Below are 19,315 nucleotides of genomic sequence, written 5' to 3'. Positions count from 1 at the left end.
AGCATGGAAAATTAAGAAAACCAAAAGGGTACTTAAAACCAAAAAAATTGTTCCCCAAAAACCAATGGAGATGCCCCCTATTTTTCGCACGAGGACAACAATAGATAGAATTTTTGTGTGAGGAAGTACAATATGCCACATGAGAAACTACCTTTCACATGAGGAAATGCACCAAACAACATGAGGAAGTACTTGAACTAGTAGCCAAAACAACCATAACTAGTGTGGGGTTTCACGTGAGGAAGTACCAAGAGCTGCGCAAGAAAACCCAACACACTACATGAACTTTTGCACTCTTGCGTGAGGATCCAAAACATCAAGCCAAAAAACATTAAGGTAAAAAGCTAAGAAATGAAATTCCTCCACACTGGGGAGCACCGGATCCACAAATCAAGGCATGGACACTTGAACACTATAACTACAAAATGGAAACTACATCTACCATTTGAAACAAAGCAATAAAGAACATACTGAAAGCAACATTGCAGTGTACAAAAAAAACATCACAATGTACAAGAATAATAAAACTCATGCGTAGTTTCTCCCAACCATAATAAAATCATGAGACCTTGAAGGTCCTAGCCAGCCCCCATGCGTAACATCCCAAACTACCGATTAGATCGTCAGAGCTATTTTATGAGGACATCATTGCTAAAACGTACAACATATGAATAAGGAAATCTAACATGCTAAAAGTAAAGCATTAGATATTCCAACTAATGAAATTCATCATCTAATCATATGCTAAATATCATAACACTGGAATACGTCAAATAAACTAACATCATCTAAACATGATATCCAAGCATCCCAATGAAAGCATAAATCACAAGATAACATGCTCTGGAACCTGAAGAACCAAGTGAACAATAAGCAATGATCGCACTAGAATAATAGACCATCTTTGTATATTGGTCCCCAGCATTGGTGAAGGTAGCTACACCTCCCAACCATGTGGATCCCATAGGTCCACTCCCACCGTGCTGATGGAGATAATGATCCAACCACAAACACACATAAAGGAAAACATTCATGGCTAAAAATCACACTAGATAGTAATGATGATTGAAACCAAGAACATGAGACAATGCGAGTACTACAGGTCTTGGTTAGACAATCAATGGGTTGCTATGTAGGGGTTAACATCATGGAGAATCGCTTAGCATCAAATAGCCCAAGCTAGTATTGGCATCTCTCACTTCCCAACAAAAGGAGCAAAATCCTAAATCCTTTTATTATCTTAAGTTTATTACTACCCAGTATTTTATTTAGTTATCACTTGATTAAAAAAATTTCACGCAAATGCACTAGGCATGGACACTAGGCTACAGAGATAGAATCCCCCTCCATATGCTACCCTACCCTACCCATGCTCATCCAATGATGAGTGCTCATAGCATGCACATTCTCAACCCAACCCCAAATGATCAAATTTTTAGAAAAACCATAGAATATTGGGCCTTGATAGTCACCCGACAAAAGCACGTACACGTGCTCATGTGTGGCGCACCACCATCACAAAGATCATAACATATGGACTAGATGAGAACACATGCAAGATATCACTCAATTGAAAACAAGCTCGGAAGGATGGATGTGGCATGCATCCCAATACAACATAAAAGTGCAACAGTGATCTCATTGACATCCCAATGGATGATCCAAGTCCATGACCAATATCATGCCAAGAAAACCCGAGAAAATAGTGTGGCACACAAAACTAGGTAAAAACCCCAAAACTAGAAAATTTCAAAAATAAAACCCATTTGGTCTTAGGACACAAAAGCCATGAAAATCCAATAATAAATAGGTTCGGACACTATATGCAAAAATAACTAGCATAACAATGTGAAACCCCAAATCCTCACCCGAAAACTAGAAAAACGTTCATACTTGACCAATTGGGCAAAACCAACAAACAAAAATGGAAGGGAACACTAGTTCTCAGCCTCCAAACAAATAGCTACTAGAAACGAAGCTGAAACATGAAAATGGGAGAGCCCTACCTGACAACCAAAAGGTCTAAAATGTAAAACAACCAGGTAAAATAAATAATCTACAGATACAACAAAAAATGACAGCAAAGCAAGGTCTCCCCGAGCTGGATCCAACGAGTCCATCCTCGCAAAGATCCCATACCCATAGCTCTCACAACAAACAAAAAACCAATCCTTCAGAAAAGGATTTCATAAAAAGCTCTCAATTTACCAAATTGCAAAAGTGAGAAGTTCTGAATTAAATTCCTCTTTCAATACTTATTTACTTTTTGAGTGAATAATTGATTAGGGCAAATAGCCAATTTGACTAGCTAGACTCTGAATCAACCCATACAAAAATAGGTTCTTCCTAGTAATAGGAATTCACCCATGGAAAAGTTGCCAGAAAATTAAAAATCAATTATATAAAGCCCAGAAACCCAAAATCACAGAAATTTTCTTAACAACTTTTGCAACAATGTGAATCTCTAAATGCATAGACACGTTCATAGGTCTAGTCACATAATGCAGATGAGTTCAAATTTAATAATCACGGAAGGTTTAATTTAAACAATTTAAATCATGATATATCGATCATACAGGAATGACATTGGTAAAATATGAACAGCTAAATCACTAACTCCATGTGCCACTGCTAGGGATATAAATCCTGAACACTAAAACACATGATCAAGTGTAATTGCATATAATATCATAGCCAAAGAAATAAACACATTAAATCACCTAATTTAACCATTTATTTAGTTGTACTGAACTAATCCATTTACATCACTCATGTTCACATAAAGCATAAAAAAACAAGAATGAAGTAACTAGCCATAGTATTAAATCCACCACATAAGCATAATCAAAGATATGTCCAAATACCAAATAACCATATATCATCATAAGACATGTTGCCATCTCAAAATGGCATCATCATGCAAATATGATAAATTGAACAACATAGTAGTATACTATCTATGATACTAAAATCAAGGTATAACATCTAACCCTTAGGTCATCTCAAATGTAAAACATAACATGAGTACAAATACATCTCGAATCAAAATATAACAAGGTACAGACTACAAACACAAGAGGCACTATATCCTCCCCCACTAGCATAGGCTTACTCCTAGAAGCTGATAAAAAGATAGGGATACCAAGTAGCAAAGGAATCATCGCTTGGGTCCCATTGGACCCTTACCTGCTCTATGTCCTGACCTCTCAAGGCTAGCCTTTGATGTTGAAGGATACAAATGGGCTCCAAAGCAAGTTGTCCTTCCACCACCTATAAAGCATTCCAATCAAGAACATGGGTCACATCGAGAATATACTATCTCAAAACATAAACATGGAAAACATCATGGATGTGTGATAGGCTAGGTGGCAATGCTAGCCGATAAGAAATAGGACCAATCCTCTTAAGGATCTCAAATGGGTCGACAAAATGTGATGCCAACTTAGAGCCTTTCCCATAACGGATGGGGCTTTTCTTCGAATGCACTTGCAAAAATACCCTGTCACCAATAGGAAAGTGACAATTCAACCTATGGGCATCTACATACTTCTTCTACTTGTCCCGAGCAGTAATCAAGTGCTCTCTAATACGAACAACCTACTGCTCCATATCCTGAAGCATCTTTGGACCTAAAAGTACTCAGTCCTCCAAATGATCTCAATTCAAAGGTGTACGACACGATCTACCATACAAGGCCTAAAAAGGTGACATGCCAAGAGAACTATGATACCCATTGTTATATATAAACTCAACAAGGTATAAATAATCCTCCCACTTTAGATGTTGGTCCATAACATACATGCAAAGCATGTCTTCTAGAACCTGGTTCACTCTCTCTGTCTGACCATCAGTCTCTAGGTGATAAGCCGAACTAAAATTGAGTTGCATACTCAAAACATGCTAGAGAGACATCCATAGTGCTAAAGTAAACATTGGATCTCTATCTAAAATGATCCTACAAGGAATCCCATGCAAATGAACACTATCCTCCAAGAAAACATGCGTTGCAGAAGAAGTCGTGTAGGATGTTCTCATGGATGAAAAATGTGCTACCTTGGACAACTTGTCCACTATCACCATGATATAATTGTATTGTCGTGATGACATACGCAACCCCATGATAAAATCAATAGATATTGTACCCCATTTCCACTCTAGAATAGCATGCAACTACAAAAGACCCATCGGATGTTAATGCTTTGCCTTCACTCTCTGGCACTCAAGACATTGAGCAACAAAATTAGCAACATCACACCTCATCTTGCCCAAAAGTATAGCTGCTTAAGATTGACATGCATCTTCTTAACATTAGGATGTGTGGAATATGTTGTACGATGTGCTTCTGACAAAAATAAGGTACGAAGATCACCTAACACTAGTACATAAATATGCCGCAAGTGTCGTAGTAGTCCATCGAACTCAAGAAAATAACCTGAAAACCTCCCCTCAAGAGTACGTCCAATGTCAATCTCCGCCCTCACCTCCTGATACCAAGTGTCACTAGGCAAAGCCTCCAAGATACGGCCTTGCAAATCCACCCTTTGACAACACTAATATCTCATGTTGTGTCCTACTCAAGACATCTGTGACGGCATTCTCCTTCCTTTTAATGTAGTGAACATCAAAGTCATATTCACACAAGAACTCCATCCAACGACAACGTGCATTCAAATTTGGTTGAGTAAAGATATACTACAAGCTCCTATAATTGCTATGCAACTCAAACCTATGTCCCAAAAGAAAATGCCTCCAACGAACAAGAGCATGCACTATGGCCACAAGTTTCAAATCATGAGTGGGGTAGTTAAGCTCAATGTCCTTGAATTTTCTAGACTCGTATGCAATCACACGACCATCTTGCATCAACACTGCACTCACACTTTCCAATGAAGCATCTATGCAAACCATGAAATCGCCTATAAAAAAATTATTGAGCTCATATATGTGCATCTAGTTCAATATAGAAATGGAAATCGCAGAATGGAGATTGGCGGTGATAAAAGAAATGCAAAGGATAAAATTGATAAAATGGAAAGTATAGAATGATCTAGATAAGAGAACATACATATTAATGCCAAAAGTAGCGAATGATCTAGAGAAAAGGAAAACACATTTATTAATGTCATTTTATTTTATTTTTAAAAAAATTAATTTTAATTTCAGAAATTATTTTTCCTCGCATTTTTCAGTTAGAGCCAATAAAAATTCAAATAAATAACAATTTTAAAATTTCAAAAATATCAAATTATAGAAAAGACTATATGAATGGATTAACTCTAAAATGCTATTGATTGAAAGTAATTAATTATAACACTTAACGGATCCATGAGTATCCTGCCTGCGGCAGGAACTAATAAGCTCAGTGCAGCAAGAAAATAGTCTTATATAGGTTAGGCTGTAGGTAAATAGTAAGAATAAACGTATGATGGCAGACAGGTTAACTACAGCCTGTATGGGACCACCATTTCCTTGCTGGACTGACATTATTTATTGTGGCACTTGACCAAACTTTGCCAACTCTCTCCACCATGTCGACTCAGAGTACATCAATCCTTTCGCAAGATCGTTAATTAACGGACTCTCAAACGGGCATTCTTCATGTAGCCAATCCAAAGGCGGAAGTTCATTGCCATTACACGGGAATGCATCTGCATTGTAAATCTCAGCACAATTACATGAAAGATGAACAAAGAGTGTGAGATAAACAGGAGCCTAAATGTTCCAGGGCGCACATTCAATCAATCAATAGACACAAAATCTGTAAACAAAACTTAAAAACCTGTATACGCTATACAAAACGTCGGGAAATTTTAAAAAAAAACTTTACGTAACGATCAAAATGCGGATCAACGATATCAATATATTCGTTGAATATACATCCCTGAAATACAAAATTATTTTCTTTTAGGATCAAAATGTGAAGTACAGAGTGATATATTCAATTAATATACATCCCTGTATAAAGTCCCGCGAAAATTTAAAATAAATCTCGACAACATTCTGTATTCGACAAATACTAATACCTGTGAAACGCCGTGAAAACAAAATAACTCTCCGGAGCGATCAACATGTAGAGCAATGATACTGTTATGTTCAATAAATAGACGCTCCTGTACAGAACCCCATGGAAAATAACAAGATTCTCAGTGGCGATCAAAATATGCAGTAAAGACACTGATTTTTCAATAAATATACATCTCTGTAGCAAGCCCCGGAGAAAGCAAAATAATTCTCTGCGAGGATCAATATGTAGAACAAATATATTGATATATCCAATAAATATACCTCGGAAAATAAAATAATTCTCAGTGGCCATCAAAATGTACAGTAAAGATATTGATTTTACATTGAAATATAGACCTCTGTAGTAAGTCCCGGAAAAAAACAAAATAACTCTCTGTGACGATCTTAGTGTAGAACAAATATATTCATATATTAAATAAATATATATCCCCGTGGAAAACCTCCGAAACACTAAATATTTGTCAGCGGCGATCAAAATACTCAGTAAAGATATTGGCGTACTCAATAAATATACATCCCTATACAAAAGTCCGTGAAAAACAAAATAATTCTCCGCGCAGATCAAAAGACACTAAAACATTCAACAAATAAGTAGAAATCAGTGGACAAAATCCCTCAACAAAAAACCTCTTCTTCAGTACGCCGATCAAAATGAGGAGTAAAGATCAACCATTTCTCCACGCCGACGAAAATGAGGAGTAAAGATCAACCATTTTCCCACGCCGATCAAAATGTGGAGTAAAGATCAACCATTTCTCCGCGCCAATCAAAATGTGGAGTAAAGCTCAACTAATTAGGGCATGAAAAGCCACTGGCATCCGCTGGGTAAAGCAGCCACGGGAGCCGAGCCGTTCGAAACATTCCCCGGCTCCATCACCGTACTATTTCCAGAATCCGAGCACGCCGGCGGCAAATACACAACCTGATCAGAGCTCTCATCAGTCCGTTGCCTCTTCCTCGCCGGTGCCGGCGCAGGCACCGAGGCAGAGGCGCAGGCGGCGCCGCCAAAAGGAAAATTGAGCACTGCACGAGCCCCGCGTATGGCGAAAGCGGCTCGATCGTACGCGAGAGCCGCTTCGAGCGCAGTATCAAAAGTCCCCAGCCAAACCCTAGCGCCATTTCTCGCCGAATCCCTTATTTCCGCAGCAAACCTTCCCCAGGGCCGCCGCCGGACTCCTCTGTACCTTGGCTGAGCTGCCGCCATGGCAGCCGATTCTGCAGCAGAACTTGTTCTCTTAACATCCCTCTGATCCTCATTTCTCTCATTTGTAGCTCTTTCCCAGACATCCAGACGTCGCGGGTTCGAATCTCTGCCAACAGCTGCCGCCACAACGCCCTGCAAATCCCAGACTTCCTCCATTTCTCTACCTTCAAATCAATCTAAAAAAATTCCGTGGCGATTTGGCCGCAGTTTCTTCTGAGACTCATTATAAGAAATTCGTACACAGGGTGGCGAATGAAGAAGGGAGAAATCCTGGTTAAACCCTATCTTAACCCCGCTGTTAACCCGGGGTTAAGGCCACGCCGGGGATTACATTGGGAGAAATGATTTAATTCTGCCAGCTCGCTTTGATGGTGCATTAAAATGTCGCTTTCCCGCATTAAATGTCAGTTTCAAAGGGCCGCACTTAATATGGGAAACCAGCACGCCGGTACACTCGTACCACAATAATCATACTCAAAACGGATTTCTTTCTTTGCCGCTCCCCTGCAGAAGAGAATCGGTCCACACAGCTTGCAGTGCATTCCAAAGAGCTCGGACTGAATTAGAGATGAGTAGTTTGAGATTTTTTATTTTTTTTAATGGAGGGTTCAGGCCTGCGAGGCAGACCAGCAAAGCACGAAGCCTGCGAGCTACCAACCAGCGAAGGCCACCTAGACGTTTTAAGAATTTGAAAATATTGTTTTAATGGCCTGAGTTGGCCTAGTGGTGGAGAACTTGTACTCTTGAAAGAGAGGTCACAAGTTCAAATCCCATTGAGGGGTAGGGTATGTACGCCTCGTCCCATATCACTGTCACCATATGTAAACCCAAAAACTATGGCATAATAGTGTCGTGGACTATAAAACCATTTCCTTATGGAATTTGAAAGTATTGTTTTAATGGTTCAAGGTGGTCTTGTTGGACTAAATTAATGATGACATAAAGATTGAAGACATTTATGGTGCTTATGATGATTCCCTTTTTTCTAATCTTCCTCTCAAGTTCAAGTATTTCCTAATAATCCATCTTAGGAAGATTCTTAGGTTTACCTCAATTGGTTTCAACTATTGCTTTAGGCACTAAAGTTTTATGTTGAATTATTGATTTCATTGTGGTGAGGGTCTATTACACTTTATTCAAGAGCTATAAATGAGATCATCATGTAAAGAATTAAGTTCCAAGTTGTTGGATCAAATTTTTAATTCCTCTCGATTAAAAAAGTGAAAAAAAAGAAAGTATCTTTGAAATTAAGCACACAACAAATGTCATGTAGTAACATGTCACACACAAAGCGTGTTAAATTGGTTATAATGGATAATAAAGTAATATCAAAGTTTGAATTTGTATTTTTGAGATTCACTAATAAGCTATCTTAGGAAGATTCTTAGGGTTAGTTCAATGAGTTTCACATATTGCTTTAGGTAGTTAGAGTTAGAACAATTATTGATTTCATTGTGGTGAGGGTCAATTACACTATTACACTTTGCTGAAGAGGTTATAAGTGGGATCATCATGTAAAAAGTTAAGGTTGAAATTTTAATTCCTTTTGATTTTAAAGAAGGAAAAAGAAGGAAGAATCTTTGAAATTGAGCACACAACAAATGTCATCTAGCAACATGTCACACACAATGTGTGTTAAATTGATTATAATGGATAATAAAGTAATATAAAAGTTTGAATTCGGATTTTTGAGATTCATTAATCATTCTCAAACTCAATGAGATGAACATGGATCAATCTTGATTTATACAAGAAGGATCTATACGGATAAGGTGGTGATCTCAAGGTAGGTAGAGGGTGAATGGAAGCCAATGCCAAAAGTGTGAAAAATCAATGAATAGATAGTTATTGTATGGAGTCTAGTGCAAATGGGAGTGAAATGGATATGGACAAGGTTTAAAATGCGAGCCAAACCTAGCACAAATTGGTTGTTAATATTTATAAGTAGGAGATCATTTCCACAACAAGTCAAATGAGTTTGACTCGAAAATCACATGGTTAAATCCTTATAGCAATATCACAATGTTAATATTTAATTAAGGTAGACATAAAATTATATAGGAAATGGAATGGGTATTCAAACTCCACCATTACATTTTACCTCACTTTGATGTGCATTTGAATTTAACATGATCATGCATTTCAAAGTATATGGACTTGTCACCTAGCATGAAAAGAAATATTCAAAATTTAACAATAAAGGATCATATGGGTCCTTCATAATGGATTCACAATTGTCACTCTTGTATTACATTTTGAATAAATGCCCTGTGTATTCACAAGAACCCACCTCTAATGAGTCTGAATTGAACACTTAACACTCATTGCATCTAGATGATGCTCACAAGGGTGAAGCATTAGGCCTTTCGAGGAGGTCAACTATACCAGTATTGTTCCAAATCAAGCACACATAACCATGGAGTTCCCTCCAATGTTAAACTCACTTAGCAGATGTAGTGGCAAGATAAGTAAGTTTAACCTTAGACGAAACTCCATAGTTAAGTACACTTGAGTTGACACAATGTTAGATAAGTGGCCTTTCAAAAAGGCTTGATACTTCATCCTGTAAGTATCACCTAGATGTAATGAGTGCTAAGTGTTACATTCATTCTCGCTAGAGACATGCACGAGGTTCTTGTGAACCAATACTCATGAACCAAGGAAAAATAACTTTGACTCCAAAGCTATACAATTGAATCATGATAGGAATATCATAATATTTAATACATATTATAAATTAGCCATCCCTTTCAAGATCTATTTCTTTGGGAAGATTAGTAAAGTAAAGGGCAATTCAATCTATAAATATTCCAAAGCTAGTAACATCATTTGCCTTTGAATGTCATGGCCCAATTTTAGATATGCCAAAAAAAGTGATATTTTTGTTGCCACATAGATTAGTGACAGTTGAATAAAAGTTGGGAATTTAGAAAATTTAGAAACTATACTTCTGTGAATGAAATTAAGAAATTTTAATTAGGAAACTATGAGATTTTTTTAGCAAGTTTTGAAAAGGAGTGTTTTTGGAGTAAAATTATATAATAAGAAAGAGAGAACTCAAAAAAGATACAAAGAATTGGGGAGACAACATAAAAGTGATCCACCAGGTTCTTCCTTTCAATTTTTTTATCTATTTTCTGATTGTTTTATTTTATTTCATCTTAAGCTCATGTTCTTGTGCAGAAAATGATTGAAGCATTCCTTTCTTATAGATAGCATCGAATCATTTTTAAAATCCCTACACCACTCCATGTTTGGTTTAAAATTTTTATTCTTCTTTCTACTACTTATTTTCTATATCAATCTCATCATCAGGACATGCAAATCTTGCCCTTCATTTTCTTTGTATATAGTCTCCTATAGCTTCCTTCTCATTTGCATAGTTTGTTGATTTTGCTTTCATCTTTCTCGAGCTCTCATCTATTTAGAATAGGATCTGATTGGGAATTGGTTCCTGATGGAATTACCTTTCCTCGTCATAAATGGAATTGCCCGCTTTGTTCTACATAGGCACAAGTAATTTTTCTTTACATGTTTTTGTTTTTCTTGAATCTATTTTACTTTGTTTGATAATCTAAGAATAGATTCTACCTATAATGGTCACCCAGGAATGCCCAAGAGCTGAACCAAGGCTGAAGTTATATTAATGTTGAGAATGTTGCAATCAATTACAAAGAGATGTATTCTAAAGGCCAATCCCTAAGGGAGTGACATCTAGAATGTTACAACAAAGAATGAACGTCCTCTATTGCTAAAAGAAAGGAGTGTGATTCACACATACAAGCTCTTATCAAATGCAAGTCATAATCATCCAATGATTAGCAATGAGACTTTCAGCCCTCTTTATCCTTTTCTTCATCCTTCTGGAAGGAACTAAAACATTAATTAATTGCAAGTGTTAGAAGCTTCCTTCTTCCAATAATTAATGCATACCCTAGAAATTCCTCCCTAGCAATAATTAATTAAATCATGAGAGGCTTTCATCCTTCCAATAATTAATACATACCCTAGAAGCTACTCCCTTGTAAATAATTAAATTAATTAAATACAAAGTCACCTTTAATTTTTAATTAAATGACTTTATAAGAAATAAATTTAATTTCTTCTTATCCTCCACTTAGACTTTAGAGAACGTGAAGGCTAAAACATGGGAACATTACAAGTCCGCCCTCCTTGAAATTGCTTGTCCTCAAGCAATCTTAGTCCTATTTTCTATAGCACCTGCTCACTCTCCCAAGTAGCATCTTCCTTAGGTAGATATTTCCATTTGACTAAATATTCTTTAATCAACCTGCTTCACAAAGTCCTTTCCCTAGTATCGAGAATAGCCTCAGGAATTAATACAAGCTTTCCCTCCTCATCTAATGGTGGTAATTTTGCTGAAGGCACAACTTTTTGTCTGATGGCTTTCTTAAGCCTTGACACATGAAACACATTATGCACTCAACTATCCTCTAGAAGCTCTATCTCATAAGCAACCTCACCCACCTTATGGATCACTTTGTAGGGGCCATAAAACCTAGGCTTCAACTTCTCTGCTCCGCTTTTCTTGAGCGATGACTATCTATATGGTTGTAGCCTTAGGTAAACCATATCCCCAACTTCAAAACTATGCTCTATCCGGTACTGGTTAGCATACAATTTTTTCTGATTTTGGGCTTGGTGTATATTCTCCTTGAGCACCCTCAAAATATCCTGACTATCCTGCAAGAAGTTTTTTTGCTTTGGGCACTCTATTATCTCCCAAAACTAGATCCATGAAACTAGGTACTTCATAACCATACAGTTCCATCAATGGAGTCATCTTAATGGACATATGATAAGTGGTGCTATAATAGTACTCTCCCATATGTAGCCATTTGACCCAAGCCCTTTGTTGTGTAGTCACATAGTTCCTCAGATATCCTTCCACCCATTTATTCACAAACTCTGTCTGCACATCTATCTATGGATCATAATTAGTGATAGGTGTAAGTTTAGTACCACACAACCTAAACAACTCTTGCCAAAAAGTGCTCATGAATTTACTATCCCTATCATTAACAATGAAAGTAGGTAGCCCATGTAATTTGAATATCTCTTTGAAGAAAATATCAGCCACTTGTGCTGCTGTATAAGTGGATGGAATAGCAAAGAAGTGAGAAAACTTCGTGAGTCAGTCAACTATCACATAGATGCAATCTTTCCCTTGTACTCATGGTAACCCGGTGATGAAGTCCATGGAAATACTTTCCCATTTCCTATTCAGAATAGGCAAAGGTTGTAACAACCCTGAAGGATATGTGTTCTCTCCCTTATTCTATTGGCAAATTGCACATTCCTTGACATACTTTTGAACATAATGCTTGAGCCCTTTCCATGTGAACCACTCACGAATCTACCTATAGGTCTTAAAGATCCCTGGATGTCCAGCTGTAGGTGCATGATGAAATGCCTTCAGTATTACTTCCTTAAACTATGATGAAGGAATCAAATATATCTTGTCTTGAAACTTTATCAATCCATCCATCACCACATAGCAATCATCATGTATGGTGCCTGCAATTACTCTAGAAGCCCAAGTGTCCTTTGCATATTCTTTTGTGATCTTATTTCTCCAAACTCTTGTAACCTCAGCTAGAGCACAAATATGAGGCCTCCTAGATAAGGCATTTGCAACCATATTTTTCTTACCTTTGACAAACTCAATGTCAAAGTCATAAGCCTACAATTTTGTGACCCACTTCTGTTGTCTATCATTCAAATCACGTTGGTTGATGAAGTACTTGATGCTATTGTGATCGGTTTTGATAAAAAACTCTCCCCCAACTAGGTAGGACCTAAACTTGGCCAATGCATGCATTATAGCCAACATCTCCCAATCATAGATGGAATAGCTCCTCTCCACTCCACGAAGCTTCCTACTCTCAAAAACAATGGGATGCTTTTTCTGCATTAGGACCACCCCGATCCCATCTCCTGATGCATCACAATGAAGCTCAAATGGCTTTGTGAAATCTAGTAGAGCTAGTATTGGACATGATGACATCACCTTCTCAAAATGATCAAAGCTTCTCTGAGCTGCCTCTGTCCATGTGAAAGCCCCTTTCCTGGTAAGGTCTATTAGGGGTGCAGCAAGCTGTGAAAATCTTTTAACAAATCTCCTATAAAATCCACAGAGACCAAGGAATCCCTTAAGTTGTGTAAGATTCATTGGAGTAGGCCAATCAAAAATAGCCCTAATCTTTTCAAGATCTACCCAAACTCCCTCTGCACTGATAAAATGTCCAAGATATAGTAGCTCAGTCATCCCAAACTCAGACTTAGATTCCTTGGCATACAATGATTCTTTTTCCAAAGTAGACAACACCATCTCAAGATGTTGTAAATGCTCCTCCCAAGTCTTACTAAAAACTAAAATGTCAACAAAGAAAATCAAAACAAATCTCCTAAGTTGCTCCCTTAATACCTGATTCATGCAACTCTGGAATGTAGTAGGGGCATTGGTTAGCCCAAATGGCATAACCAAACACTCGAAGTGACCATAGTGACACCGAAAAGTTGTCTTCTCAATGTCCTCCTCCCTCAACCTGATATGATGATATCCTGACCGTAGATCAATCTTTGTGAAAAAAGATGCACCATGTAACTCATCTATTCGTTGGATGGGATATCTATTCTTAATGGTCTTCTTGTTTGATACCCTATAATCAATGCACATGTGCATTGTCCCATCCTTCTTCTTTACCAACACTACTGCTGAAGCAAAGGGACTCTTACTAGGCTTGATATGCCCTATTTCCAACAACTCCTCAATTGCCTTCTCTATCTCATCCTTATGTTTCTTAGGATGATGATAGGGAGTAATCATGACTTTTTTGGCTCCCTCCTCAAGCTCAATAACATACTCTATTCCTCTGTTAGGAGGAACCCCATGTGGAATCTTGCCAAATACCTTAGTGTGCCTGTCAAGTATCTCCTGAATCTCTAGTGGATGACTCTTCACCTGTGGCTCTTGTGAAGTTGGCATAGTGAAACATTCTACTTCCCACTCTATGTTATCATGTCAAAAAAGTCTTTGCATTTTTCTCAAGGAAACTGTACTCTGCAACTTCCATCTGAAAGTCCCCTAAGTACCACAGTTCTTCCCTTATGCTGAAACTTCATCTCCAATTTTTCTAGGTTAAATGTGAACTCTACTAGGGAGGCCATCCATACCATGCCAAGGATGACATCATAGTCTCCCATGTCTACCACATAGAACTCATCTTTCAACTCATAGCCATCTCCAAACCTGATGTGAAGATTAGATATCTTTTGAGTGCATAATAGTTTGTCACCATTAGCTACCATAACCCTAAATCTGGCATGCTCCTCAGTCTGTAGACCTCTCTTGCCTACAAATTATGCATTTATAAACTTATGTGTAGCTCTAGTGTAGTTGAGTACGATCACTTTCTGCCCTTGGATAGTACCTCTAACCCTAAATATGATTTCCTTCTGAGCCCCTGTTAATTGTGCTAATGACTTCTCATCCTCAGGAATGCTGCTGCCCTCAGTACTGCTATCCTCATCTAAATCAGAGTGATGATCCTCCCTTTCTGACTGTGACTCTTCTGCTGAGAAATATTCCATTTGATTTGCCTTAGTCTTGAGGGGACACTTATGAGATAAATCCCAAGGCTCTCTACAATGAAAACATAACTTCTTCTTTCTTAAATCATTCAAAGTATCATTATCCAACTTATCTCTTTTGGGCTGAGCATCCTTGTGAAAAGGTTTTTTGTCCTTCTCCTTGTCCTTTTTCATATAAGAATCCTTGTGCTGAAATATGCTCCTAAATTAAGAAGGTGCTAAGTTATGAGCCTTTTTAGTGGCCTCCTACAACGTACCTGGGTCATGTCCCTTGACCCAACCTTGCAAGGGTTCTGAGAGTCCATCCATAAACAACACTACTAACCTCCTCTCTGAAATATCTGTGACCAACATAGCTAACCTCTGAAACTCACTGATATATGTTTCAACTAATCCCCACTGCTTGAGTTGTGCCAACTCCTTAAACTGTAATTCAGGATCCCTAGTATCAAATCTCTCTATAAGCTTCTCAGTGAACTCCTCATAAGATGTGATCTGGTTATGTCCCAAGGTTACCATGCCATGGTGCCACCACTCATGTACTGGTCCATCCAAGTGAATAGCTATATATTTTATAGCCTCCTCTTCAGGCATAGGATTCAGCTGCAAGTAAGTATCCATCTTCTGCACCCAAGCTCGTGTAGTCATCTTCCCAAAAGCATCATAATATGGTAAAGAAAGTTTCCCCACTTTCTTTCTCAGCTCAAAGTTTTGACTTCTTCCTCCTGATCTGGGCATGCGTCTCATCCTCAAGTCCAAGTAATCTATGAGAGAGATATCCACCTGAAACTCCACCCCACTCGCCTCCCAATCCCTCCTAAATTGATCTTATAACTCTGCAATCTGTGGTTCATTAATCGGTTGAACTGGTTCTCTGGGTGGGAAGGTGGGTAGAAGGGGTCTCGAGCTAGTTGTTCGAGCTAGGCATGCAACATGTCTAAAGTTATCAGCCTCATTCTCATTGTTATTATTATCATTAATGTTGTCTCGGCCTCCATTATCATTGCCCCTATTATTGTTTTTGCCATTGTTGGCATCACTTGGATTAATATTGATGCCCATTTTTCTAGCCATTAGCTGTATCATCGTATCCATTTGCCTATTATGCTCCCGTTGCATCCGCTGCCCCTCCTCTAATGAACTCAGTAACCTAAGAATTGCATTTTCTTGATCTTGATCGGTGCTCCTATCATCTTGATCATCCATATTGCTATCTCGTTCAAAGAATGTCTCCTCTATGTCTGTATGACTGGATTGTATGTCCCTCTGCACGGATGAACTGTCTCATTCATTATGTGAGTCAGAACTCCTACTTTTTCTTGCTCTAGTATTGCAAAAATTATAAAGCCCTTGTCGCATGCGCAAACATAGATGTTGAAGATCTCTACAGGATGGCAGGACTTATAGCTCTGATACCACTGTAATGGTCACCCAGGAATGCCCAAGAGCTAAACCAAGGCTGAAATTATATTAATGCTGAGAATGCTGCAATCGATTACAAAGAGATGTATTCCAAAGGCCAATCCCTAAGGGAGTGACGTCTAGAATGTTACAATAGAGAATGAATGTCCTCTATTGCCAAAAGAAAAGAGTGTGATTCACACATCCAAGCTCTTGTCAAATGCAAGTCATAATCATCCAATGATCAACAATGAGACTTTCAACCCTATTTATCCTTTTCTTCATCCTTCTAGAAGGAACTAAAACATTAATTAATTGCAAGTGCTAGAAGCTTCCTCCTTCCAATAATTAATGCATAACCTAGAAATTCCTACCTGGAAATAATTAATTAAATCATGAGAGGCTTTCGTCCTTCCAATAATTAATACATACCCTAGAAGCTACTCCTCCCTTGTAAATAATTAAATTAATTAAATACAAAGTCACCTTTAATTTTTAATTCAATGGCTTTATAAGAAATTAATTTAATTTCTTCTTATCCTCCACTTAGACTTTAGAGAATATGAAGGCTAAAACATGGGAACATCACACTACCTTTGGAGAATTTGATAATACATTTAAAATTGATCGGATATCATGCAAAATAGTAATATTTGAAATGAGAATTGATATTAGTGTTAGATGTATATATATGGGTAGTTATTTCAATTATGTTCTTTTTTTTCTATATACTTATTTAGTTAAGAACCTAAATAAATAGGATAAATAAAGTTGATCTATATAACTTTAAATAGAAGTATAATTTTTTACGAGTCTATACTTTTTTTGTTATTGTGTAGAATTGAATTATAGGAAATACCTTTTCTAACTCATGAATTTAACACACACATGTAGAATTATTGACTTGCAATGTAATAGGTAAAAGCAACTTTTACTTTATTATTATATGATCAAATGGTAATGTAAGTTATTATTTTGACTCATTTCATCGGATGGTCAAATTAGTACTTCATTTTAAATATAATAGGTTGGCTTTAATATCAGTAGGAGCTTAAGGGCATATTTCCTTACAAATTACAACTCTTTAAATATTAATTTAAATATTGTGGTCACAAACTAAGAAAAGTTGATTTGTTGATTTGTTGCATATTCTATTATACTATGTGATTGAAAACAATGTATAAGAACGTGTGATCAATGGACTTAGCATTAAAACATGTTTTATTGCTAATTACAACAAAACACCCAAAATATATCATCTTCGGTGGAATGTTGGTGGAGGTTTTTCAATTATTATTTATTTCATTAAATGTAGTCCTAATGAGTAGCAAAGAAGTGTATAGTTGACTTCATTTTATATAAATGATTTATGAACAAATTAGACTTTGAAATTTCAATGTGATTTTATAACATTTTGAAAAAGAAAGGAAACCATTTTAAATAATTTAGTTCTTTTTATTGGGATATGGTTGTGAATGATGTCCCTGATCCAAATAGTGAATTTATTTCTATGATTGTTTTGTGGTAGTGGATTCCATTATTCTTTCTCTTGGAATAAAGTGATGTTTTATGAATATTTTATAATGTGATAGAACTAAGTTCTTTTTAATTCATTGAGAAATATTTGAGGATTCATGAAATATTAAAAAAATGTAACGGTGTATACTATGATAATGGGTGAATTTATGAAGTAGGATTTTTTTAAACATGGACATAATTAATTTATATGTTGCATGTATCATGTTCTAGAATATTTCATATTTGGAAATTTAAAGTAGAATCTGATTCTTAATAAACTTCACTAAACTAAAGAATGATGCTTATGTTGCCTTGAAATGCATATGGTTTACACAAGGTCTTTCAATAAGAGTTGTGATATGCTTATCCTTTCTTAAGAGGGGGTTGAGTTGGTGATGTAATATTATTACATTATTGGAGTAGATTATTTTTTTCTTCACAATTCTATCACTCCTTTAGTTTTTCTTGGTTAGACTCCCTCATTGTCAGGTTGGGTATCTTTCATGTTAGGAAAGATTCTGGGGAAGCTTATCAGCTTCGTGGTAGGGTGGTAAAGCACTCCTACAATATTCTTTCCCTTGTGTTCTTTGACAAGTTATGGAGTCTCTTTTTTAATTGGAAGATAGGTTCGAATCATGTCAGTATCTTGGTAACTAGTTATGGTTTCTTTTAGAACTTGTCATTTGATCTCTTATCTTCATAGTTATACATGTATATGTAATTCTTTTACATTTAATGGCAATTAAAAACTAAAATTGACTACTAAATGTGCATATTGACCTTGACTCTTTTTACTTCTTCGCTTTTTAGGGAGATTGTTGACATGGATCATGTTTTGTAGGGGGCAATCTTTATATTGAAGCAAATAATATAGTTGTTCGTGACATATAATTCTAAAGCTAAAATATTTCTCTAGTAGACAAATAAGAGCATACATATCTCAATATTTTTCCTTCTTTGAGGAAGGGAATTGCTCCATATGATCTTTTTTTGTCTTAACAATAATTTTTTCTTTTGATGATCCAATCAAAATAATGTATGTCATCATTTTTTTGACAAACTTCCTAGTAGTAAAAACTATGAAGATGGCATCTATGTTTATAGTGAACAGAGATAGACATTTTATCCAATTATAATCATTCCATATATCTATTAATGCCCATAACTTATCACCCTAGAAAAAGAAACAACAAACTTATGGACAATGTGTTTCCAACCTTAGAAATCAAACTTGTTACAAATTTTCCAACCTTAGAAATCCAGTTTGACATAACTTTTTTCAACCTTAGAAATCCCACTACAAATGAGTACCTATTTTGAAAAAGAGATCCACCCATTTTAAGCATAGAGAACTAATCCAAAATTCAAATAATAGGGTACTCATTTTTTTTCAAAACAGGTGCCCATTTTGAATTTTGTTAATATTATGCCTATAAATTCATTTTTACACATTGAGTTAGTATATTTAAGAATCTCATATACCTTTATAAACACATGCATAGTTTTTAAAAGTTAAATTCACAAGTCACCCTTTATATTGGATTTTGGGTTGGG

The 19,315-nt window shown here is 36.6% G+C and overlaps 2 protein-coding genes across 2 annotated transcripts; both read right to left on the bottom strand.

The window, feature by feature from the left end:
- Window positions 1-5,270: 5,270 nt before the first annotated feature.
- On the bottom strand, window positions 5,271-6,316 carry LOC149538144 (uncharacterized). The gene is made up of 2 exons (XM_089802315.1): window positions 6,024-6,316; window positions 5,271-5,648 (listed from the first exon to the last, which is right to left on the bottom strand). The coding sequence occupies exons 1-2, from the start codon at window positions 6,314-6,316 to the stop codon at window positions 5,633-5,635; spliced, it is 309 nt and encodes a 102-aa protein (XP_089658441.1). The 3' UTR covers window positions 5,271-5,632.
- Window positions 6,317-6,414: 98 nt separating this feature from the next.
- Window positions 6,415-7,591, bottom strand: LOC149538143 (uncharacterized). The gene has a single exon (XM_089802314.1). The coding sequence runs from the start codon at window positions 7,382-7,384 to the stop codon at window positions 6,818-6,820; it is 567 nt and encodes a 188-aa protein (XP_089658440.1). The 5' UTR covers window positions 7,385-7,591; the 3' UTR covers window positions 6,415-6,817.
- Window positions 7,592-19,315: the final 11,724 nt, after the last annotated feature.

Source organism: Cupressus sempervirens, chromosome 9 (genome assembly GCF_028749045.1).
Source record: "Cupressus sempervirens isolate cs-2001-9-10 chromosome 9, ASM2874904v1, whole genome shotgun sequence".
Classification (NCBI taxonomy): Eukaryota; Viridiplantae; Streptophyta; class Pinopsida; order Cupressales; family Cupressaceae; genus Cupressus; species Cupressus sempervirens.
Note: the sequence above shows the minus strand (reverse complement) of the source record. Positions and strands in the feature narration are given on the sequence as shown.